The sequence below is a fragment of the Solanum lycopersicum genome, chromosome 3 (genome assembly GCF_036512215.1).
Source record: "Solanum lycopersicum chromosome 3, SLM_r2.1".
In the NCBI taxonomy this organism is placed as follows: Eukaryota; Viridiplantae; Streptophyta; class Magnoliopsida; order Solanales; family Solanaceae; genus Solanum; species Solanum lycopersicum.
In genome coordinates this window covers 27,371,407-27,398,391 of record NC_090802.1, presented here as the reverse complement: position 1 = coordinate 27,398,391, position 26,985 = coordinate 27,371,407, and the positions used below count along the sequence as shown (strand labels likewise).

General features: G+C 34.2%; 1 protein-coding gene across 1 annotated transcript; it reads left to right on the top strand.

Moving 5' to 3' along the window:
• The first annotated feature begins 2,309 nt into the window (after positions 1-2,309).
• Positions 2,310-9,139, top strand: LOC138347205 (uncharacterized). Its single transcript, XM_069294905.1, has one exon. It carries the CDS (start codon positions 6,714-6,716, stop codon positions 7,917-7,919), a length of 1,206 nt encoding a protein of 401 aa, XP_069151006.1. The 5' UTR covers positions 2,310-6,713; the 3' UTR covers positions 7,920-9,139.
• The last annotated feature ends 17,846 nt before the right edge of the window (positions 9,140-26,985 follow it).

Here is a 26,985-nt window from a genome sequence, read left to right as displayed (position 1 = left end):
TAGATTCCCTATTGCTCCTCCTTACACAAATCTCCTCTACTTGTTCTACGTGAACCATCTACCGAGAAAGGTCAATATTGTTATGGAGCATAGCTGCATGATATTCTTCTTCAAGATATTTGGACAAACCCATTAAATAACGGTACCTTTCATCTCTAGGATTGGAAACCAAAGACAAAGCATATTTGGACCGCTTAATAAACTTCAAGGAGTATTCCTTAACACTCATACCTCTGTGATGAAGGTTGATGAACTCCTTTAACTTAGATTCTCTTTTCTCCATTGGGAATAATCTTTCAAGAAAGGTCTCTCAAAGTGGGGACAACCTCATAAAGATCTACTATCCTTCCACTTATTGTATTATGCCTAGACCACGTCCTTCAATTGATAGGCAGCAAGTTCAACCTTCTCAATAGTACTCAACCAATAGCAAATAAAATCTTGTAGACCTCATAAAGGAAGTCGTGGGGGTCTTCATGAACCTTACATCCAAAGAACATGGGAGGATTTATCCTTGTAAAATCTCTCAAAAGGCTAGCCATAGTACTGGCGTGTTGGTTCTCTCGAGGAACAATCTCCCTGTTAGCTTGTGTCGTAACAGTCTGAGCTTTAGTGGTGATGTCTTTGACCAATTGTAACAAGACTGCCCTCACCTCACCATCTGTCATTGCCGGAGGATTGATCGAATGTTGCTCATTTGTAAGTGTTTGCACTTGAGGAGGAATTCAATTTCCTTGGGGAGTAGCTCCAGCATTCACAATATCTTCGCCTACTCGTCTCACATCTGTCCTTCTTGTGTTCATTGCCTATAAGATCAAGAAAACAATTATATTCTAAAAGACACATAGTGTCCAAAATCTAGAGGCACGACATAAGATTACGAAGAAAAGAGAATTTTCCTAATCATTACACAGCCTCTAATCCATAATTATGGCGTGTTTCACAACCATGAACTAGACAGTATATACATGTGGTTTTAGTAAGATATTGACCCTAGGTTATTCAACCTGGCTCAGATACAAAATTTATCACATTTGGATAGCACCTCAGATGCGATCGTCATCGTCGTCTTGTCAGAGGACCCAGACAAGACCTTAGCTTTTATTATAATATATCATAAGTTAAAATGTGAAAAAATTAAAAACTATTGTATATACTAAGTGAGGTATACTTAGAACACTCACATAGAAGCTTACTTAGGTTTTTTTTATAGCAATATGATACTCTAAAACTTGTCTCACCTAAAAACCATCTGTTAATAGGTAATAATCATGAATAGTAAGAGTCAAGTTACTATGTAAATAGTAAAGGTCAAGTTACTGTGTAAATAGTAAAGGCGAATCGTCTTTTAGTAAAGGTGAAAGGTCATTATGTATGTGTATATAAGAGGCATTTGCCTTCATAAATAAAATCATCAGTCTTCCACTACTCTCTTCTCTCTACAATATTCCTTTTTAGCACTTCCACCCGAAAATTGGTATCAAAGCTAGCTAGCTAACTAATTAAGCTAATAACTATGGAGAAATCTGGAGCTATAAATCTACAAAATCAGGTATACACTCTTAAATTTATGAGTAGCTAAATATATTTATCCCTGAAAATCTCTTGTTGATTATAATTATTTATCATGACTTAATCATGCTCTAATAAGCATCTTTAGAAAGTTTGCTACAGAAATATTCTTCGAATAAGTATGCCAAGACTATGCCATACTAAGGTTGAAACCGGTAGGCAAGTAGGCCGTTTAGGGGAGTAAACAAAGTTGAGGCGCTGTTAGGGTAACTAATCAAAGAAGAAAGCTGTAGTAGTGACTAGACGAGATGATTATTAAATCATTATTATTTAATAATAAATAAGTGTAATCCATTAAGAGGTTGGAAGGAATAAAAATTTTAGCAAAAATGAATAAAATGACTACATATTTAATAGATGTTGATGATAACTATAAGATATTACTACTCTACACATTAAAAGATCTAAGTACTGATATAAAAAGAGAAATTTATGACAAATTGATAACATATGAGATAATAGAAATAACAACCCAAGGTTGGACTGAGTTAACCATACAAAGTATACAGGATGAACTTTATTATGATATGTATGATTTATGTAATGATATAGATATAGACTAATGATAAATTACGAATATTTACAATATTGGGTAAAAACTATAGAAGATATAGATCTACATGAAAAATTACTAATTGAAAATTTATTCGATTATTTAAGAACTCAAGAAGTTGAACATCTAGAATATATTATAAACAACGCTAATGAAATACAACGATTAAATCTACTTAAAAGGGAATATTATAGAAAAACATTTTATGAAGGATAATACAATAAGTAAAGAAACCAAAATAACAAGAACCAAGATACATAAAAAGGTACGAAAGATATGGAAAAAATTAAGACCCTTGTATATAGAATATGAACTATCGCAACTACTCAAAATAGATAACGATAAAAAAGATCATTTGATAAATATAATTTCGAAAACAGAATACAAATATGTTTGTTATTTGAAAAAACAGTATGAACAAAGAAAAATATAAACAACAATTAATAGAAAAAATAATGGGAAAAATAACTGAAAAAGAACAAGAATTACAACATAGAAAAAGAAGGTTAGAAGAAAATATATTAGCAGGAGTATGTAATAAATCAATACTAGCAAAAATGAAAGTTATATTAATGTTATAATTAGAATTAGATTGTCTTGAATATGAATTACAACATAATATAATACATAAATTATAATGAACAAAGAGGAATTTGCAGTAGACGAAAAGACATATGAAAACCAAGACGGAATGATAATAAAAATAATATTTTCAAATCTAGGAAGAAGATATAAGAAAATAGGAAATAACCTAGATCTAATGTTAGAAAAAGAAACAGCAAAATTAGAAGATAGCCTAACAGCTATGGTAAGAATAACAAAAGAAAATGAAGAAATAGACAAATCAAAAGAAATAGAAAAAATAAAGATACAAGCAAAACAAGAAGTACAACATTTAGAAGAGATAAAAAATACAAGAATAGATGAATTAGAAAAAGAATTAGCTAAGTTAAAATTATTATATGAAACTAAACAAAAAGAAAAGGAAAAAGATAAAGAGGTTGAATTAACTAATGAAATAAAAGAAATGGAACAAAAATTAAATGAAGATATTGAGGTAAATGAAGTAAATGAAATAGATGAAAATGAAAATGACCAAAAATCAGAAATAAGTGACATAAGTGAGACATATACAGAAATCTTAGAACAGACAAATAAAATAAAAAAATTGGAAATAAACACAGGAGATATGAATAGACCCAGTACGTCAAGAGTCAAAACCCCAGATACTGGTCCCAGAAATAGTCCTAGAGCTAGTCCTAGATGGACATCACCAACTTATTATTCAGAAAGTTATCAACAAATAGATAGAGTTAATGCAATATGGAAAAGTAGATTAAAGAAAAATTGGATACCAAAACCAATAAGTGAACAATATAATTTCTTAGATTTAGATTGTGTCACAGACATAAATAAATAAATATTACTATGGACAGGAAATATATCTAAACAGTTAATAGATAACAAAATAGAAACAACAAAAATATCAAGATACATAGAAAGAACATTCGTAGGAACAACAAAATTATGGATAGAAAATCTACCCCCAGAAAGTTTAGAATTACTTAGGAATGATAAGAAAATGGATGGATCTCTATCAACAAAAAATAGATATACTAGACAAATATGTATCAGCAATAAGAAGTGAATTTGGAGGTATGATCACAGATATAAGACAACAAAATAGAGAGAAAATAATAAATAGACAACTTATGACAAAATTAACTATATGTAAAATGTGTTATATAGAAGAATATACTTGTGCATTCAAAGAATATTATTACAAAGTTAAATACAATTTAGACGAAGCAAAAAGAAATTAGAAAACAATATTTTATAAAATTACCAGAGCCATTTAGTACAAAAATAATAAAGGATTGGAATAATGAAGGAATGGTAGATACTTTAGGAGCTAGAATAAAATTTCTATCTCAATGATTTACACCATAATTTGGATGTACAAATAAAAAACAAAAATCCAAAAGATATAAAAATTATAGAAAAAATAAAACTAAGTATAAATATAAACAACCAAGACGAAGGTATTATATAAAAAATTATAAAGTAAAAAGACAATATAAACCAAAGAGAAAAATATCCCAATGTACTTGTTACAATTGCGGAAAGATAGGACACATAGCTAAGAACTGTATATTACCAAAAGATCCAAAAAGAAAACAAATAGCAGAATTAATCATAGACAATGAAAAATATATGCAAATAGAATATATAGACTATGAATTAAGTGATAACGACAGCATATATGAAGTATCATATATAGAAAATGAAAATGGAGAAGAAAATTTAGATGATGAAATAGGTGAAGAAATATAATGTCTGAAGGTGAAATAAAAATAATATCCAAAGAAGATTATCAAAATGAAGAATTATCAGAACAAAAAATTATATTTGATAATACAATATTTGAACAAATAAAGGGAAAAGAATTAGATTTAAGTGTTGAAAAAGTACTTGAAATACCTACTTTAAGAAATTGGTTTAAGAGACAAAAAGAAGAATACTATGTGGTTAGTCAGAAAGAACATATCATAGATTGCAAATATACAAGAGGAAAAGCATATATACCTATACTAAATAAAAGAACAATAAACAAAGAAATACAAGATATAAAAGCTAAAACACCAATAAAATATATACATCTAGGAGGGACAGAAATATTAATAAAAGCTTGTTTTAGGGAAGAAATAGAATCATCTATTGAAATATATTTAGCAGATGACAGAATTATACACCCTATAGAAAAAAGCGTAATTAGTGCAGTAAAAGGAAACTTAATATATCAAAAATTTAAATTTATAATAAGTACTAATTATACAGTACCATTAACATATAAGAATATAGATAAATCATTAGTTCTATATTGGAAAATGTCTGGAATAGAACTAGCACCAGGTAGCAAAGTATTTACAGCAAAATGTAAAAACCTATATATATTAACAACAAAGCATAAAATAATAGCAAGAAATAAAATTGATAAAATAAAAATAGAAAATCCTTTTGAAAAAATAATTACTGTAATAGACAATAATGAATATAGCTATAAAGAAATTGACATAGAAGAATATTTAGAAATTGTAAAAGAAAGATTAAGCACTTCAAGCGTACCAAATACGTTAACAAGAGCTACCTCATCAAGAATGAGTACATCTAAAAGGAACTATGATATCCCACAAAACTTATTAGATAAGGAAGAAATAACACCATATCATTATTTCATAACAGGAATAGTAGACCAAAGAAAATATAAAATCTTAATAAATACAGAACAAGAGGAAAATTATATAACAAGAGAGTTGGTATTAGAAGAAGAAATTATAAAAACAACACATATGCCCTGGATTACCTAGTGACATAGTAAACATAAATGAAGAAACAACAGAAAAAAAAAAATTATAGGAGGAATACCCTTAGTAATACCATTCAAAATATACCAAGGAAACCATAATATTGCATTAGGAATAAAATGGTTAGAGAAAGTTAAGCCGTACAACATAGAAAATGAACAATTAACAATAACCTGTCAAAATAAGAAAATAATTATAAAATAACAAAATGATTAATGAAAATATTTATACTTGCAAAAATTATTGTAGAAGGATATCACAACAGATATTATACACCTATGATAGATACAGGAGCAGAAGCGAATATATGTAAATATAATTGCTTACCAGATGATAAATGGGAAAAATTAAAAACACCTATGGTAGTAACAAGATTTAAAAATGAAGGAAGTATGATCAAATATAAAGCAAAAAATATAAAAATACAAATATGGGATAAAATACTAAAAACAGAAGAAATGTATAATTTTGAATTTACCACAAAAGATATGTTATTAAGAATGCCATTTTTAGATAGATTCTACCCACATATAATAACAAAAACACACTGGTGGCTTACTACGCCATGTGGCCATAAAATAGGAGCAAAAAGAGTAAAAAATAAACAACGACAATCTATAGAATGGATTAAAGGTAGTGAAAAAATAAACCAGGAGATGGAAAATATAAATGAAAAACAAATATCACAACTAGAAATCATTATATTTGCAATAGACAAAATTAAAATAATCAATGAACAACTAGAATAATTATATAATGAAAATCCATTACAAGGATGGGAAAAACATAAAATAAAAGTAAAAATTGAACTAATAGATGAAAATAATATAATAACACAAAAACCGTTAAAATATAACTTTGATGATTTACAAGAATTTAAAATACATATAAATGATTACTAGAAAAAAATCATATACAAGAAAGTAATAGTAAACATACAAGCCCAGCATTTATAGTTATAAAACACAGTGAACAAAAAAGAGGCAAAAGTAGAATGGTTATAGACTACAGAAACTTAAATGCCAAAACTAAAACATATAACTATACAATACCTAATAAAATACTTAAAATAAGACAAATATAAGGATACAATTATTTTAGCAAATTTGACTGTAAATAAGGATTTTACCATCTAAAACTAGAAGAAGAATTTAAACAATAAACAGCATTCACAGTACCACAAGGATTCTATGAATGGAATGTATTAACATTTGGATATAAAAATGCACCAGACTACCTATCAAGAAAAAGAAACTCAAACTGAACCAGATACAATAGAAGAAATACTCAAAGCCATTACTACACATTCTACGAAGGTGGACAGTATGGGAAAAGAGTTACAAAATTTTAAAGCTAATAGTCAGCAGCATGACTATAAACATGTGGAGCTACGTCGATCAGAAGACGCTAAAATTCCAGAGCTACAAGGAGACGTTGGGAAACTCCCTAAAACCCATAACATTAACATTGCTAGTATTGCAGGTACAAGTATAGCAACTATGGAAAAAACTACATCAAAAAATACAAACTTAAACAACTTATTTACAAAACCATTTATTCCAAAGGCACAGATAGTAGATACCCCAGCACCACAAACATCTACATATGCAGCCAACCTACACAAAGAAAAGATAATATATAACCATATATACCAAACTTACATTGAAAACCTATACAAAATCCAAAACTTTTTAAATCTTAAACCCAAATCTACCATAACCACAGAAAAATCCCAAGATTATTTCACCCAAAAATTGCAAGGCTATAATAAGTTAATTGCACAACCTAAAACCAATCCAAACTTTGTTAAAACCTGTTACAGTTACGGATTACTTAATAAGGTATATACATATGATGGTACAGAGATTAGTGGAATCCCGGAGATCCACAAAGCCTTTTTAATATACAAAAGAATTACAAAAGGAAATTTAATTTTTATAAAATTTTATACAGCACCAACTGAGATACTTTATGATGAGATAAAACCAATAATCCAGATAGTAAAAATTGGATTAACGCGAGAAATGATAATACCGGAAGACATAGGGCAACAGCCAGAGATACCAAAAATTGAGATACCCAGTTTTTATGCAAATAAAAGAATAATTTGGCTATCAACTACCATACAAGAATTAGCTAACAACTATCTACAAGGAAATGTTATATGGAGCTATTATTCAAGAGATCATTTAATGATATATGCCAATTCACGAGAGATAAGACTAACAAATATGGAGGAATTCCAGAAATCGATTTTATCCTTATTAAAACCAGAAGCTACTCCAACAACTAGAGCACTAAAACAAGGATTCATCTCGGAAGAACTAATGACAAGATATTGCAAGCTAATTGGTCACAAATATCCAGACCATATATGTTCCAAGTGCAACAAAGGTGATGACATAATCCAAGACGTACAACTGGAGTAAGTTGAGAAGAAGAAGATAAGGAAAATTAGACATAAAAATATATATACAAAATTAGTCATAGTCATTGTCGGCCATTTGGCCAAAGTTTATTTTGTTTTCTTGTAAAAAGTCGTAAAGTAAATAGTGTTAATAGGTAATAATCATGAATAGTAAGAGTCAAGGTACTATGTAAATAGACAAGGTCAAGTTACTGTGTAAATAGTAAAGGCCAATCGTCTTTTAGTAAAGATGAAAGGTCATTATGTATGTGTATATAAGAGGCATTTGCCTTCATAAATAAAATCATCAGTCTTCCACTACTCTCTTCTCTCTACAATATTCCTCTTTAACGCATCCACCCGAAAATATTGGACTTAGCCAATAACATGTTAATACGCCATATATGCCTTACTATAATGAAATCCAAAAAAATGGAATAAAGAGTATTCCTAAAACTACTAAAGTCCTCATAATCGAGAATAATGAAAAGAGTGCATCCCCAAACATAAGGACCTACCAACACTTGGAGAAAGATTTGCAAGCTTTTTCAATCTATTTTATAGTACTATAAATTAAGGGGTTAGTATGCCACATGTACTATGTATGGGTATATGCACATAAACATTTAAGGACATGCATGAAAAGGACCAAATCTTTAGAAAGAATGCTAAGTCATTTGAAAACCTTTGATGCATATACAATAGAGCATATTCAAGTAAGGATCACCACAACATAAAACATGTTTATAACCAAAGACATAATCATCATAATTTCATATTAACATTTTCATGTTCAATAGTTCATTTAAACAAAACAAACAAAATACTTACCAATGTTACCATCGCAAGCCTACAAGTGCAATGATCACGTGAAGCCCCATAACCCCATATAATTAAGTAAACAAGATAGGAGACGATAAGTAATGCTTTGCTTTATACAACTTACATCATAAGTAGTCATCATCACATATCGCATCATGAACTATTTCATGTTCATTTACATAAAAAATATTATATAATAGAAACATCATATATAATAATCATTATACATTCCATATTCAAATTACATGAGAACAATCTCCTAGGACTTCATTTAGAGTCAACTTGTGCAATGTCTAGTAAAGTCCCATACATCTACCTATATTAAGTGGACATGCCAACTCACCCTAGTTAATGTCAATTTCTTGTATTTCATTTTACTTAAGGGAACAATCGCCTTAATGTAAATAGACAATGTGAGCTAAACAATGAATCTGGTGTCATGACACCCCACACAAAAAAAAGGTGGTCTACCGGTGAAAGTAGAACTGAACATGAACATACTTTCCTAGGTGGTTCAACTAACTAGTATTTCTATAATGGAAACGTAGTTCAAGATCTAGGATAAATATTAGAGACACATAATTAAATATTAGAGACCCATAATTCCAAGTTACATAGCAGCCTCTATCTCATTGGAGTCATTGTGGACCTACCTTCCAAATAGGGGAGCGACACCTATCATATCTAGTTCATCGATGCTAAGCTAAAGTTCGTTTGTGAATAAACTTTAAGTCATAATTTATCCATAAATCTTATCATAGGTCATAGGATATTATTTCCTTGTATAAACATGATCGTAAGCTCATTAAGGTTAGGTGAGAATTTCCTTTTGTTACAACTTCATTTGTGAGAGTAACATATCATAATCATATTGTGTAAGGCATACAAGATAAACAATATCAACTTGCATTATCATATACTTACCATGATTTCACATTTAAAATATTCATAGGCCATTGTATGTTCACAGAACATTATATACATTTCAATTTCATAAAAACATAAATTATAGGCCAACATCAACATAATAGAAAAATTATGACTCTAGAATACTTACTAAATTGCTTCCAATAATCTTCATCAAGAACATACATTCAATTCATAACAATAATCCAATAGTATTTTGAAATACTAAATAATATAACCAATCCCAACAACTATAGTCATAGACAAGACCAATTCATAGTTAGGCTTAAAGGAAAGATTTCATTTATGAGTTCATTCAACTATAGTTCCAATCACTATATTTTCATGACTTTAAGTAATAGACATAACATAATCAAATTCATTTTATAGGGAGAAAATACATACTTAATTACCCAACAATACATACTTAATTAAGCATAACAAATCATAGTTTTTCATCATTAGCCGTAAATCTCATGTTTGGAAGAAAGCACACTTGTAGAGTAATGTTGGAAATCCTCTTTGAAAGTCCCTCTTGGGGAAAGGAATTCATGAGTGGAAAACCCATACCTTATTGACGAATATTCCACGAATTTAAAATGAAAATCATGAAGTCTTCCTCTTCTCCTCAAGATATACTTGTTCTTAAATGGAGTTTGAAAAGAGAGAGTTTTTGAGAGAGATGAGAGGGATTCGTTAATCTGATCTGAAGTGCGTGAAAGTTGTATAAAACTGACCTAAAATCCTGATAAACTCGTCCTCTAAAATACCTAAAAGAACACTCACTTAAATGGGTCTTATTGAGAAGATAAATTTACTTAAAGTGGCTGCACTCCGTGGGGCCAATTCCAATTCTTTTTCTAAGAATTTGGGTCAAGGCAGTGCGCCTCGTCAAATCCTGCGTCGCGAGAAAAAAATTTTCCTCGCAATTGTTGGCTTCGCGACACGAAAGGGGGCTCCAAATCTTGGTTGTCGCAAGCTGCTTTCGCAGCTTGCTTGCCAAGGTTTGGGTCCTGCTCAAGGACCCTTCAATCTGTACTTTTGAAGTTTTTACTGGATTTTTTGACCCTTTGACATATATTCTAGCTAGTTAAAGTATTTTTACAAGTTTTGAACCTCATTTTGACACTGCCAAACCTTCACCAAACGTAGGGACCTCTACTAGTTCAACTTAGCTAGTTTTCGGACGTCAAAACCTTTCTTTGCCGTTTTGGCTCTACCCTTTTCTAGTTGAATTTAATACATTAATATAGGTCTTCAAATATCATTTTAAACATTATTTAATAGTCAAATATCTAGTCTAAGTCAAAGGAACTTTCGGAGCGTTAAAATGTTTGACCAACTCTAAGAGGCGGGTAACTTTTTGAAGATTGATTTTATCTCGAGGTATCACCAACTATGAGTAAGAGTAGTTGACATTCATTTAACGTCTTTTTGAACAATGTATGGTCACAATGAATTCCTAGTCACAATAAATACATGGGTTAATGGAATTTTTCATCATAAACCATCAATTAAAAGGGGAAAATCATAAATCATCAATTTAAACCTTCTAATGGAAGAACTCATTCTTAGAATTCGAAATAGGTTTTAAAGTTGTTTCAGCTCTTATGAAAAGCCTTTGAAATTGGATCCTTCAATGATAGAATATATAAGGATGAAATCACCATACTTTATTGAAGACTAATCAAGGAAATTTACGTTGAAAACATCGAGAATTCAATCCTCTTCCTTTGAGATTCAAGGTTCTTCAATTGAGGATTTGACTAGAGAGAGAATTTAGAGAGAAGGGAGAGCTTATATTTTTTAATTCTAATTGAGGATGGGGGTTTTTGATTGGGGTAATGGATGTAAAATGACTTAAAATCAATATATGATACACCCTTAAAATCCCAAAACACCCCTACATTAATTGGACCTTTTTAAACAAGTAAGACTTAATTTTTATTTTCGGAATTATTGTGGGGAACAAGTCTGCCCTGCAAATATGTTACGACAAGTTTCTGGAAATTAATATTTGGACAGAAGGGTCTGGGATGAGGTGTGCATCGGGAACTAACTCTTCAGCCATGACTTTGTTAGGATCTAATTCATGCACACACATTAGATGAATGAAGAACACAAGAACTTTCATGAGAAAGAGATGAGAGATCTAGAGAGAGAAAGAGAAAACCCAATATTTCGTGGTAACACCCCGTGAGTAAGCTTCCACGGCGGTGAGGTATATTTATATTAATAAATCAGAGTAGTTTTGTTTACACAGAATAAATGGAGAATAAATAGGAAAGCCTAAAATAGAGAATAAATAGGAAAGCCTAAAATTAATCAAGCTCCACTACCTAACAATTCTCCCACTTGGAGACTGACTCATTCTTACAAAAAATACATTCTAAAAAAACATGTCTTCATCATCAACATCTTTACCGCACCGCAACATCTATAGCAACAACTACAGAAGACCAACCGAGGTTTTACATAACCTTAGTTTCCCAAAATCAACACATTTCGTCAATATGTCTGCCGGGTGCTTTGAACCCTCTATCTTCTCCAACCACATATCACCATCCTCCACTGCCATGCGAGTGAAGTGGTATCGCCTTCTGATGTGCTTTGTCTTCGAATGATAGACTGGATCCCCAACTGTATGACACTCTGGTTATCTAAGTAAAGAATATTCTCGCTCTGCTTCTTGCCCAATTCCTCAAGATAATCTGCCAGCCATATCATCTCTTTCCTATATTCAGCTATTGCCACATACTCAGCTTCAGTAGATGAAAGAGAAACACACTTCTGAAGCCTGGACATCAAACTCACTGTTGTTCCACCTATGGTGTAAATCTACCCGGATGTACTCTTGCTCGAGTCAACATCCCCACAAAGATCAGCATCCACAAAACCCTGTAGAGTCACCTTGCCTTTGCCAAAACAAAGTGAAGTACTAGATGTACCTCATAGATATCTCAGAAGCCACTTCACAGCTTCCCAATGCTCTTTCCCAGGGTTCGCCATGTACCTGCTAACAACTCCCACTGCATGTGCTATATCTGGTCTAGTGCAGACCATAGCATACATCAAACTACCAACTGCTGAAGCATATGGAACTAGTGCCATGTGATCACGCTCCTCGGCAGTCTTGGGTGACTGCTCCTTTGAAAATTTAAAGTGATTTACCAATGGAGTAGTCCTGGGTTTAGCATCATTAAACCTAAATATGCTCAGCACCTTCTCAATGTAAAACTACTGAGATAGATTTAAAGTGCCAGCAGATCTATCCCGAGAAATCTTCATCCCCAAAATTTGTTTTGCTTGACCCAAATCTTTCATCTCAAATGCTGCAGACAACCTTGTCTTCAGATTGTTAATCTCCCTCATACTAGATCCTGCAATCAACATATCATCCACATACAAGAGTATAAACACATATGAATCAGTGTATTTCTTGAAGTAACAACAAGGATCCTTTTCAGCTTTGCATAATTCACTCTTGGTCATGAAGGAGTCAAACTTCTTATACCACTGCCTTGGTACTTGCTTTAGTCCATACAAGCTCCTGGTGAGCTTGCACACCATGTGTTCCTTGCCTGGAACCACAAATCCTTCCGATTGGTGCATATAGATCTCTTTGTCCAGATCTCAATGTAAAAACATTGTTTTTGCATCAATTTGCTCTAGATGCAAATTCTACTATGCAACAACACTCAACAGAATTCGAATAGAGGTTAACTTCACAACAGGAGAGAATATTTCAGCATAGTAAATACCTTTCCTTTGTGAATATCCTTTAACCACTAAAAGAGCCTTGAACCTTCTTTTTCCATCTGGTTCGGTCTTGATTCTGAACACCCACCTGTTCAGCACAGCTCTCTTCCCTGCAGGTAACTCAGTCAACACCCATGTTTCGTTCTTCTCAAGTGACCTCATGTCATCATCCATGGCTTGGTCCCACTTGATCAAATCCTCCACCTGTAGGCCCTCATCAAAAGACTCTGGTTCCCCCTCATCAGTCAGTAATAGATACTATAATGAAGGTGAATACCTATCTGGTGCCCTGATGGATCTGGATGATCTCCTTAACACCTGCTCAGGTGTAACATGCTCCACTTCAGATTCTTCAGTAGGAGTTGGTTGAGTATCTGCTTCGACATCTCTTGGGTTAGTCTTCTCCAACTCAACCTCAACTCCCACTTACTTTGTAATCTCTAGAACCTTTTGCTCTCCGTCCTTGTACAGGACAGACTCATCAAATGTCACGTCACAATGTCTCAGGATTATTCTATTCTTGTCATCCCAAAACCTGTAACCAAACAAATCAAAACCATATCCTATGAAGTAACACTTCATAGCCTTGGTGTAAAGCTTGTCTGTCTTTTCTGGATCAACAGGAACATAAGCTGCGCAACCAAAGTCCTCAAGTGTGAGTACTTGTGTTCTTTTTCTGTCCACACCTCCTTTGGAATCTTGAACCCTAAAGGAACTGATGGTCCCCTGTTGATCAAGTATGCAGCTGTGCTTACAGCATCCGCCCAAAGTGTTTTGGGCAGCCCACAGTGTATCCTCATACTACTTGCACGCTCATTCAATGTTCTGTTCATCCTCTCAGCAATTCCATTCTGCCTTGCCTTTCCACGAACTGTTCTCATCAATCTGATTCCCTCAGCTGCACATAATTCCTTGAACTCTGATTTGTCATACTCTCCTCCATTGTCAGACCTTAGGCATTTGACTTTCAAACCGTTCTGATTCTCAACATCAGCTTTCCACTTCTTGAAAATTGCAAACACATCTGACTTATGCTTCAAGAAGTAAACCCATACCTTCCTGCTAAAATCATCAATGAAGGTAACATAGAATCTGGATCCTCCAAGTGATGATACTGGAGATGGTCCCCAAACATCTGTATGGACCATTTCCAACCGCACTTTCTTTGGCTCTCTAGGAGTCTTTGTGAAGCTTACTTTTTTTGTGTTTGCCCATAACACAGCTCTCGCAAAGACCGATATCAACAGACTTCAGACCCTCTAATGCTCCTTATTCAACCAACATCTTCATTCCTTTAGTACTCATGTGTCCAAGTCTGTTGTGCCAAAGACATGAACCGGAAACACCTTTAGCAACAACGGCCATGTTTATACACCCTGTAGTGGTGTACAAGGTTCCATATTTGGTGCCACGAGCTACTACCATAGCACCTTTCACGATCTTCCACGAACCTTTCCCAAACTCTGCTGCATATCCCGTGCTATCCAAGTGACCAACAGAGATCAGATTTTTCTTGATCCCACCAATATATCTGAAATCCTTTAATGTCCACTGGGTTCCCGAGGTGGTCTTTATGCGAACATCCCCCTTTTCTTCAATCTCTAAGGCTTTATTATCAGCAAGATATATTTTTCAAAAATTTCCAGATTTGATGTTTTGGAACAACTCCTTGCTTGGAGACGAATGGAAAGATGCACCAGAATCAAAAATCCATTATTCAACCGGGCTGTTCACACTAAGGATTAGAGCATCCCCAATGTCCTCTGCTGAATTTATAGAATCATTGTCATTTCCAAATTTCTGATTATGTTTCTTCTTGGCTTTGTATAGCTCGTCCGAAAGTGCCCTTTTTCTCCACACTTCCAACAAGTCACGTTTGATCTGTTCATTGATTTTCCTTGATTCTTTGATTTTGATCAACCATGTTGATTTTGTACTTTCTTCTTACTTCTCCCCTTTCGATCAATGCTGAGAGCACTGCCCGATGAATCTCCTACTTCTCGTTTGTGAATACTTTTGCTAAGAACGACATCACAGATTTCATCAAACTTCAGTTTCTCATATCCACGGGAACTGCTTATCGCAGCAACAACAGTATCCTAAGACTCGGGCAGAGATGACATCAAAATCAACGCCTTAATTTCATCTTCTTAATTAATATCCACAGAATTGAGTTGACTCACAATTATATTGAACTCGTTTATATGATGAAAAATAGATCCAGTTTCAGACATCTGTAAATTGAACAATCTACATATCAAATATACCTTGTTCATAGCCGGTGGTTTTTTATACGTTTTTTACAATGCCTCAATAGACCGGACGTAGTCTTCTCCTTCACGATGTTGAACGCCACGTTTGTGGACAAATCAACAAGATCAACACTAGAGCCTGGCGATCCTTTAGTTTCCACTTTTCCTCTGTCATGGATTCCGGCTTCACCCCGGTCAACGGTTCGTGAAGATCTTTCTAGTACAGATAATCTTCGATATGCATCTTCGAGAAACTGAAATCGGATCAATCAAACTTCTCAATTCCAAGCTTTGAACTATGCATCTCATTTGATCATGTTGAATCTCCTTAGCTATGATACCAGTTGTGAGGATCGAATTCACGTACACACACTATATGAATGAAGAACACAAGAACTTTCAAGAGAAAGAGATGAGAGATCTAGAGAGGGAAAGAAAAAACCCAATATTTCGTGGTAACACCTCGTGAGTAAACTTCCACGGCGGTGAGTTATATTTATATTATTAAATCAAAGTATTTTTGGTTACAGAGAATAAATAGAGAATAAATAGGAAAGCCTAAAATAGAGAATAAAGAGGAAAGCATAAAATAGAGAATAAATAGGAAAGCCTAAAATTAATCAGGCTCCACTATATAACAGGCTTGAGAAAGCCCGCGACCTGGAGTATGTCCCTCAACATTCTGCCACAAGCTGCCTTGGCAGCTTTTTTCCCCCAATGTTTGGGTCCTCCTCAAGAATACCTAGGTTGGTGCTTAGGGAGTCATACCCAGACGATTTGGCCCTAAAAATGTCCCTCAAAGTTTTAGGGTCACCACAACTAATTTTATACTCAAAAAAACATCCTCAACACACATACAACATACAAAAACATACAAGCACACACAAGACTAGTTTGTGGTCGTCCTTTTGACGTTTGACTTCAAAACTCTTTAAACTGACTTATAAAGCTATTATTAATTATTTTAATTAATTATTAACTCATAAAATTCATGTCAAACTATAGTTTATCATATTTAATCTTTAGGGTTTTGGCATAGAATGATAAAGTTATGAAGGTATGATCATTCTATGAATATGATGGTTGTGAGAGGATGATAGGTGTGGTATTATGAAGGATTGAAGGTAATCCTCATATACATATTATAACTATGCTATGAAGTAAGGTTCTCACTTGATGTTGGATTATGATGAAAGGACTTTCACATTCTAAAATCTACGAGCTATGAACATGTTATATTAGAGGTTAAACTCGTAAGACCTATATTATGAATTAATGTTAAGAAAGACTTAAAAATACTTCAAAAAAGTGGAATTTTAACTTAGCACTGAGTGAACTTGACATTGATAGGTGCTCCTTTCACTAACGAAGGGAGGTTCACATTATGATCTCTTATAAGGTGGAAACTACAATGCTAGACCTCCTAGTTCCTTAACGATGTACCCCTATAGGAATCTTTGCTAGTGGATCCACCTATATTCTATAAAAATGTATATGTCTTACCTTGGCTAGTAGGAAACCATCCTTTCGGTGTGAGGGGATAACACTGGATTTGATGTTAGCACATTTATTCTATATCGGTTATTGCAATGTTTCTTAAGTATTAAAATGAATGAATAAAATTAGGACGATAACACTAACTTGGAGTACTTATGAGGTGTTACTATGTATAGGTAAGGACATAGGACTGTACTAATACATTGGACAACTGTACCTTGAAGGGAATTCTAAGGTGGGTTTTTGTGTATATCTGTTATGAATTAAATGGATGATGTTGGTCTTATATGCTACAAATAATCTTAGTTTCATTTTAAATACACAATGTTGGTGTAAATTGTTATATATAGCACCAGTTGAGTCGGATTAGGGTTAGGAGAATACTTTTGTTATGAATTGAAGAAATGGACTTTAAACATGATTTTTTGACTATGGCTTTGTTATGATGCTACTCTTTAACATGAATGTGAATAGGTCTTATTGTTGTTGTTTTGTAATGGACTTGTATAAGATGTTGAAATGTGCATTAAGGCTTTTAAGGTGAACTTAGAATACTTATAAACAAAATTTCTCTTTGTCCATAATTTCAAATACTTTACTTGCAGATGTTTCCATACTTAGTACATATGGTTTATACTAACCCATATCTCTTCTATTTCTACATAAATGTAGAATCTAGATTTTGTTGTTTTGCTTAAAATTGAACACATTATTTTAATAATCGTATAACAAGGACTATGTTGTATTCACTTTATAAGTCCTTGTTAATATAAGGGCTACATCCCAATTCTCATAATCTTATGTTTAGATAGTAATGTGAGACATCTATATATTCTGTTTTCATATATGACAAGTGAAGTTAAACTTCAAATGAAAATTTTTACTTTTTCCGTCTTTTGTTCTATCTATGATGCAATGATGAATGATAAGTGCTTGTTTAAGTACACTTCTAGGATGAAGATTTCATTAGTAGGGACACTATCACGTCCGAGTTTACCCCCTAGATGTAACCGGCGTTATCGTCCTCTTTGAGGACTAGGACTAGCCTCTTCGTTTAGATCATCACATTTATAAGTCAAATTTAGCAGAAAATTTAATTTTTTTCTTTCTTCTACTTGGAGGTTTACATAGACGTCTACATACATATATCATATATATATCGAGTATACAAAAATCCTTTGTATGCGAAGCTTACATAGCCTTCTACTTTTATTGGACATAAGAATATATAAGCTAGAAAATAGTCTCCAAAGATTGTCTCATCTCATAACCATCTAACACGATTAGACAGTTGGGCATAGGCCATATATCAATGTGAAGATATCCACATACAAGTTTTATACAATCCTTACTCAAACAAAACAAGATACAATATAAGAGTCTTTAAGCTAAAACAACAATATAAGCTCGATCATGGAATCGCCCTCAGACAACTAAAACCTAGCCCTACTTGGATGATCAAGGATCGAATCCTTCCTCAGATCGCCTTCCAAAGCACTTCAACGACTGGAATCTAAAATGTTTGTGAAAAAGGAAGAAATAGTGTTATCTTTCAACTTGTACTATGTATGAGACCATATGCACACATCATTTGAAATCATGCTAACGAAGAGGGATATTTATCAAAACAAGTCATTTAATTCTTTGAAAAGCCTTATGCATATTCAAGGAAAATCATACAAATTTAAAAGGCATATTCATGAAGTCAAAGAAAATAACATACTTGGCAACATACTTAACCAAATTTAGCCCTACCATCAAGTAATTACATCACAAGCACGGATAAGAGTTCATAATATCATAATAAATGAAGACTACTACCCATGAATCCTCATAAGGCCAACCAGTGCAATAATCAAGCAAATGTCCCTAAACTTTATTAATCAAGTGACCCAACAAGAACAATTGATAATATTAAACTTCACACTACATAACCTTTTTATGGATGTACAACAACATACTTTTAACAACATAGACTATTTACATGTTCATAAGAGTATCAATTACCATACAATATCATCTATACGTAAAATCATCATACTATTATATTTTGCATTCATTATTTTATACGTACATATAATCAACATTCTAACGATGCCATCAATGCAAACTAGTGACAGGCAAAGGTAGAGTCCCATACCTCTAACTAGGATAAGCCAAATATCTCATGTCACCTAAGTTAGTTCATCTTCATTTGTTCATTTTAATTTAGGGAACACTTGCTTAACCGTCATAAACCACATGACCTAAGTGTGGAATCCGGTGTTGTAGGCCTTACATAGATGGAAGGTGGTCTACCGGCCAAAGTAAAACCAAACATAAACGTACCTTTCTAGGTGGATCCACTAAATAGTTAACCTATGGGGGAAACATAGTTCAAGAACTAAGATATAGAATATTCACTCTTTATACCACTTGTTAATTGGGGTACCCTCTCATGTGAATATATTGGATGAGTATTCATCTTCGAGAAGTAACATCTCATATAGAAGTATAGGGTTAATCTTCCTCTTTGGGAAGTCATCACCTCCCATTGTCTAGTTCACTCGATGTGAATCTAAGCCCCTATTTTGAAATGTATTTATGTCTTTAATTATCAATCATAGCTTGGTTTAGGTCATAGTGTCTACCCCTTGAATAATCATCATCAGCAATAACTCACTAAAAAATGTATGAGTAAAAGTCCTTTCATTTCAATTGATATAAGTGAGGTTCACAAATTAGTATTGAATATCATATTAAGGCACATTGATAGTCATCACCATCCTTATACCACATATTCCTCAATCAAACTCAAAACATAGTAAAGACATTTCAATTCAACATCATACCATCCTAGCAATTCTAATTAAAGGAATACCCCAAAATAATATCATGACAAAACCACAATTAATCACAATTAGAAGTAAAGATAGAGATCATGAGACTTACGAAATCTCCTTCATAGTTTATCATTTAGGCCTTCTCATAAATACTCAATTCAATCCAATTTAGATGTTCCACATCATAATTCAATAATCAACATGATATTAATACTAGAAAAGTCATCACACCATAATTCAATACTAAATCAAAGCTTAGGACAATATACTTAAGTCTATTCTCACAACCTTGATCACTACTCAAGAACTAGTACGAAAGACTACAAATTATCCTAATTTTTTCAATATTAGTGTAACAACATCATTAGAAGTGATTCAACCAATAATCAAGTTAATTGAATCAATCACAACCCAATTTACTTCAAGATCCAATCTAGGGTTAACTATTAAGGATCATGCTCTTCAAATTAGGTTAAACCATCCCAAATTACCATGATCAAGTTAAAATACATGTTAATATATCCATTATATCCTAAAGAACCATTAATAACTCAGTTCAGAACATCAAATTGATAATTTAGTGAAACCCAACTTCTAGAAATAAATTTTGAAGGAACTCTTTGAGGAAAGAGTCTCAAAGGTTAATTAGATCCCATACCTTAACGTTTCATGAATATTTTATGGTGATATAGTCCCTTTCCATCCCCCAAAACCTCCCCCAACTTGTCTTCCATGGTGCTTTCCTATAGAGAGAGAAATAAGAGTGAGAAGGAAGATGATTTATTTTTTTAGAGTTGTGTTTAATCTAATGAGGGTTGGGGACTTAATTACAATAATAAGACTCCCTAAATCCCCTAATTAAACACCTAATCCACTAACTAATTAGAAGAAACTAACTTAAAATGTGCAGGGAAATTTGACCATCACAGACAAGACCCCGATCGACGGTTCGTCTGTGAGTCGACAGTCACCGTTCCCTTCCGTACTACACATACATCGATGAGTTCAGAAATTATGCAATTGATCCTCTTTAACTAATTGGCTTAGTGTTGGTCTAAGGTTGGCATCGACAATCACTCGATCAACACATGAGCCGTCGTTCGCATTTCGTTTGTGCACACTACCCAGGCAGTGTGGCCTCTTATGTGCTAGGGTCCTCCTCAAGGGCCCTTGATTGGTCCTTGGGGAGTCATACCCGGACGTTTCGACCATGAATAACCTTTAACACATGTCTTACACCCTTCCCCATAAATTAATGAATTTCCGACTCCTAAATGCTTGTAAAATAGGCTATGGCACGCCAGTACGTCCTTGAGCCAAATTTCCAAATGTCCTGGACGCTCTTAAACGTTTTTGTTTCTGAACCTCCTAAATGAGTTATATAAATCAAAAATAGGTCTTAAAAATTTTTATACCCCATGGAAACTATTTAAGGCTTTTAGACTCATCTTGGATTTTTAAAATGTGACATTATCCCCCCAATAGGAACATTCATTCCCGAATGACAGTAAAATTCTTCTGAAGGAAGGAATAGACTCACGACTAGCACCCCAACAAATTAACAATGTCCAAACAACATAAATAATATGATTTCAACAAGTCTATTTAAAAAATTCAATTACCACAAAAAAGGCTCAAACACTTCATCATGATGCATTTCCTTCTCACAACACACATGACCTCAATATACATTACATAAGTCAATAAGAACAAAGTTCAAATTATGAACATGACACATAAACTTTTCACTAAGACTCACTATTTCAAAATGCACAACATAGGTCAAAAAAACCAAATGGCAAACATTTCAAGTTTTGTGCATGAACTTATTGTTATTTACTGTAATGCAACCCAAAATGCACATTTTTTCAAAGCTTCACCAAAAATCATAAAAATTCAATTTCTTGTAATGTTTATATTATTAAAAAGAATAACTAGCCTTTATTATCAAAAAGATGAGGCTAGTGGGACTTTGTGATGGCCTCGACCTCCCATGTTGCACCCTAAACTAGGTTATTCTTCCTTAACTCTTTTACAGAAACCACCTCCATATTCTTTACCTTCTTGACATTCCTATAAAGAATTTAAATCGAAACTTCCTTATAAGAGAGGTTATCCTTAACACCAAGACCCTCAATAGAAAGAATAAAATCGGGATCACCAATACATATTTTAAGCATGGAAACATGGAAATCCAGGTGAACTGAAGCCAAATAACAAGGAAGTTTAAATTCATAATCAACCTTACCATCCATTTGAAAAATTTCATAAGGACCCACATAATGAGGAATCAACTTCCTTTTCTTGAAAAATCAAACAACCCCTTTCATTTGCGAAACATTCTAATGCACCCTATAACCTTCTTCAAACTCCAAATCCTTCATCCTATGTTTGTCATAAGAATTTTGCCGACTATTGGCCATTTGCAACCGGTTCCTTATGGTATGAACTTTCTAAAATGTTTTATAAATCAAATCGGGACAATGAAGGGAAGGCTTACCCACTTGAAACAACTTTATATGAGACCTACACCTCCTACCATAAAAGACTTCATACGGAGCCATGGAGATGGGTAAATGAAAATTATTATTATAAGCAAACTCCACCAAAAGGCAAATGCTTATCCCAATTTCCTTCGAAATAAATGATACAAGCCCTAAGCATATACTCAAGGGTTTGAATAGTACGCTCCACTTGACAATCCGTTTGGGGATAAAAAGCGGTACTCAACTTCACATTAGTAACCAAACCTTTTTGAAAAGCCCTCCAAAACATAGATGTTAAGTGTGCATCCCGATCCGATTTTATGGATAATGAAATACCATGACGAGACACGGTTTCTTCTATGAAGATCCTAGCATAGTCTTCTACCGAATAAGTAGACTTGACGGGAATAAAGTGTGCGGACTTGTTCAGCCTATCCACAACCACCTACATAGAGTCATATTGCCTTTGAGTACAAGGAAAACCCACTACCAAATCCATATTGATGTCTTCCAACTTCCAAGTAAGAACTTTGATTTCTTGTAGTAAGCCACCCAACTTTTGATATTTTACTTTTAGTTGTTGGCAATTCAAACACTTAGAGACAATCTCCATTATGTCCTTCTTTATTCCTTCCCACCAATATTTTTCCCTAAGGTCATGGTACATTTTTGTCGAACTCGGTTGAATTGAGTAGCGGGATACATGGGCTGATTCTATGATCCGGTCCCTCAACCCATCTACATAGGAATCACACAATCTCCCTTGGTACCTTAAAACAACAACCCCCCAAATGAGAGAAACTCATTTAACTTTCCAAGAACTAATTCTTTCAACTTCATTAATAGTTCATCAAGGTGTTGTTTGGAGTTAACATCTACCACAAAGATGACTCGGAGTTATGATGGACCATGAATCCACCATTCAAAGAATCTTCTAATCTCCTCCCAACCTAGAAAATCTATGAACATCCCTCACTAGGTCTTTCTTGGCTTCATCAATGTGAGATACACTACCTATAGTCATACGACTTAGGGCATCCACAAGCACATTAGCCTTTTCGGGGTTATAGAGGACACTCATGTCATAATCCTTCAACAATTCTGACCACTTCTTTGTTGGATATTTAACTCCTTTTTGGTAAATACATATTGGAGAATCTTATGATCAATAAAAACATCAACATGAACACCATTCAAGTAATGCCTCCATATTTATCAAGCAAACATCACGACCGTTCACTCAAGGTCATGAGTTGGATAGTTTTGCTAATGTATCTTAAGTTTCCTAGAAGCAAAGGTATTGATCATCCCATTTTGTATAAGCACACACCCCAAACCCAGACGGGATGCATCACAATACACAACAAATCTCTTTGTACCCTGCAGTAAGGTCAACACTGGAGAGAAAGTTAGCCTATATATTATGTCACATCCCAAAAACACACCATATAAGATACGGGCAATCTCGGATTAAAACCGGCGTACTTGATCTCTCAGAGGTCTTGTACAAGCCCTTACATATCATTCATTGCATATACAGAATGAAAAGTAGTGCAGAATTAAAACTTTTCACAAAATATACCATAGTCTTTAAACACTCTTTCATATAAGTCATAGTAAATACTAAATTTCATCCTTATCAAACTTAAGACATGAGAATACTTGGGACACATCCCATACTTCAAAATATAGAACTACTTAGTCTATAACAATACTTCAAATGGAAAGATAAATTCATCTCTTTCGTCGAATCAAACGAGCACATACTTGAACTTCTCTTGAACGATGCTTTTATCACGACCCAAACCGGGTTGCGACTGGCACCCACACTTACCGTCCTATGTGAGCGAACCAACCAATCTAAACCTTAACATTTCTATGTAATAACAACAGAAAGTAATGCGGAAGACTTAACTCATTAATAAAAACCAATTCAATAACTATCAATATTCAACATCTATTATTCCCAAAACCTGGAAGTCATCATCACAAGAACATCTACGATCAAATGACTAAACTAAGAGTATTCTAAAAGCTAAAAATACATAAGAAGCTAGTCCATGCCGGAAGTTCAAGGCATCAAGACTTGAAGAAGGAGATCCAGTGCAAGCTAGAAGCATTAGCTAACCCTGAATTTCCGATGTAGTAAGGCTGGCTTGAATTACTGTTGAGTTGAAGACGATGGCACATTTGCTGCACTCCACAAATAAACAAGAAGAAAACATAAAAGTAGGGGTCAGTACAAAACACAGTTACTGAGTAGATATCATCGGCCAACTCAAAATAGGGGACAGTATATATCAATATTATCGTAAATCAACTATAAAATTCAACATGTAGCCACAACAAGTATTATAATCATCAATAAGTACCATCAAGTTCATCCATGAGGGCTCAAGCCTCAACACCATACTCATTTGGGAATTATGTTCGTTAGATTGAGTATATTAACATCTTTCAAGATTCATTATCTTTAATTCTCTTGTGTCGGTACGTGACACTCCGATCCCTCATATTCATTATTCCTCTTGTGTCGGTACGTGACACTCCGATCCCCTATATCTACATGTCGGTTCGTGACACCCGATCCCCTAATTCAACGTGTCAGTTCGTGACACCCGATCCCCTAATTCTACGTGTCGATTCGTGACACCCGATCCCCTAATTCTACGTGTCGGTTCATGACACCCAATCCCCTAATTCTACGTGTCGGTTCGTGACACCCGATCCCCTAATTCTACGTGTCGGTTCGTGACACCCGATCCCCTAATTCTACGAGTCGGTTCGTGACACCCAATCCCCTACATCATTCTGTAAATCATCAGTCCTTCTCTATACCAAGGAATCATCAATCCCATTACTTTAATTCATCAAGCCTTCTTCTATACCAAGGCATCATCATTAATAATGTATATTAATGTTTCCTTTCAAGATTTGGGATTCAATATTTTCATCATGCTTATCTTATCACAATCACATAATCATATTCACGCAAACATACAATTAAACATATAGTAGGGTTTACAATACTACCAATACATATCATTCTCTATTAAGAGTTTACTATGAAAGCATGAAAACCATAATCTACCTCCACCGAAGATTAGTGATCAAGCAAGCAAATCTTCCTCCAAGCTTTGTTTCTCCCTTCTCGTTCGATTCTCCCTCTCTCTCTTGTTCTTTCTATTTTCTTTATTCCAACCCTCTTTCTTTTATCCTAATTAGTATATAATTAAGAATAAAAGATGGCAATAATACCCCACTAATTAACTTAGGGTTACCTATTTTAACCCCTCAAGAATTTGAGTTATTAATATAAACCCACGAACTTTATAATTAAGGCAAGAATAGTCAAAAACGTCCCTTAAAACTTAACCAGAAATCTGACTCTGCCTAGGATTTGCGCAACCTGTGACGGGCCATCGTGCGTGCGACGGTTCGTCTTGCAGGTCGTCATAGAGTTCAGAGACCCAAATTTCCACCAAGGGTCTGTGACGGTCCGTCACACCTGTGACGGTCTGTCCTGCCATTCCGTCACAAAGTTCAGAGAGTCAATTTTTAGTATCCAATTTCAGATTTTCTAAGTGTTTTGAAACGAGACCCTGCGACGGTCCGTCGTTCCCATGACGGTCCGTCGTGGGGTCCGTCGCTTCTGCCAGTTTTTCCAGAAATAAAGTCTGCTGCTCAAAACGACTAAACGGGTCGTTACATTAGATACCAATTTACCCATCGTTCGTCCCTGAACGATCAAAAGAAGGAAAACAAGGGCGAAAAGGAGTACCTGAATCTGTAAACAGATGTGGGTATCTTTCTCGCATATCCGCCTCTTTCTCCCAAGTGGCTTCTTCAACCGGTCGATTCATCCATTGCACCTTGATGGATGCAATCTCTCTTGACCTAAACTTGCGAACTTCTCTATCTAAAATAGCAACAGGCTCCTCCTCATAAGACAAGTTCTCATCAAGCAAAACTGAATCCCAACGGATAATGTAGTTTCCATCCCCATGGTATCTTTTCAACATCGACACATGGAATACCGGGTGTACTCCGGACAGCCCTGGAGGCAAGGCTAACTCATAAGCCACCTCCCCTACTCTCTTAAGTACTTCAAATGGTCCAATGTACCTTGGACTTAGTTTACCCCTTTTTCCAAACCGCATCACCCCTTTCATGGGTGAAACTTTCAACAAGACTTGTTCACCCTCCATGAACTCTAAGTCTCTAACCTTTCGATCTGCATATTCTTTTTGTCTACTTTGCTCCGCTAGAAGCTTTTCTTGAATAGACCTCACTTTTTCCATCGAATCCCTCAAGAGATCAGTACCCCAAGGTCTGACCTCGAACGCATCATACCAACCAATGGGAGACCTACATCTCCTACCATACAATGCTTCAAATGGGTCCCTATCAATGCTTGAGTGATAGCTATTATTGTATGAAAACTCCACTAAGGGTAAGAAGCTATCCCAATGACCACCAAACTCTATCACACACGCCTGAAGCATATCCTCCAACACTTGAATCGTTCGCTCAGACTGACCATC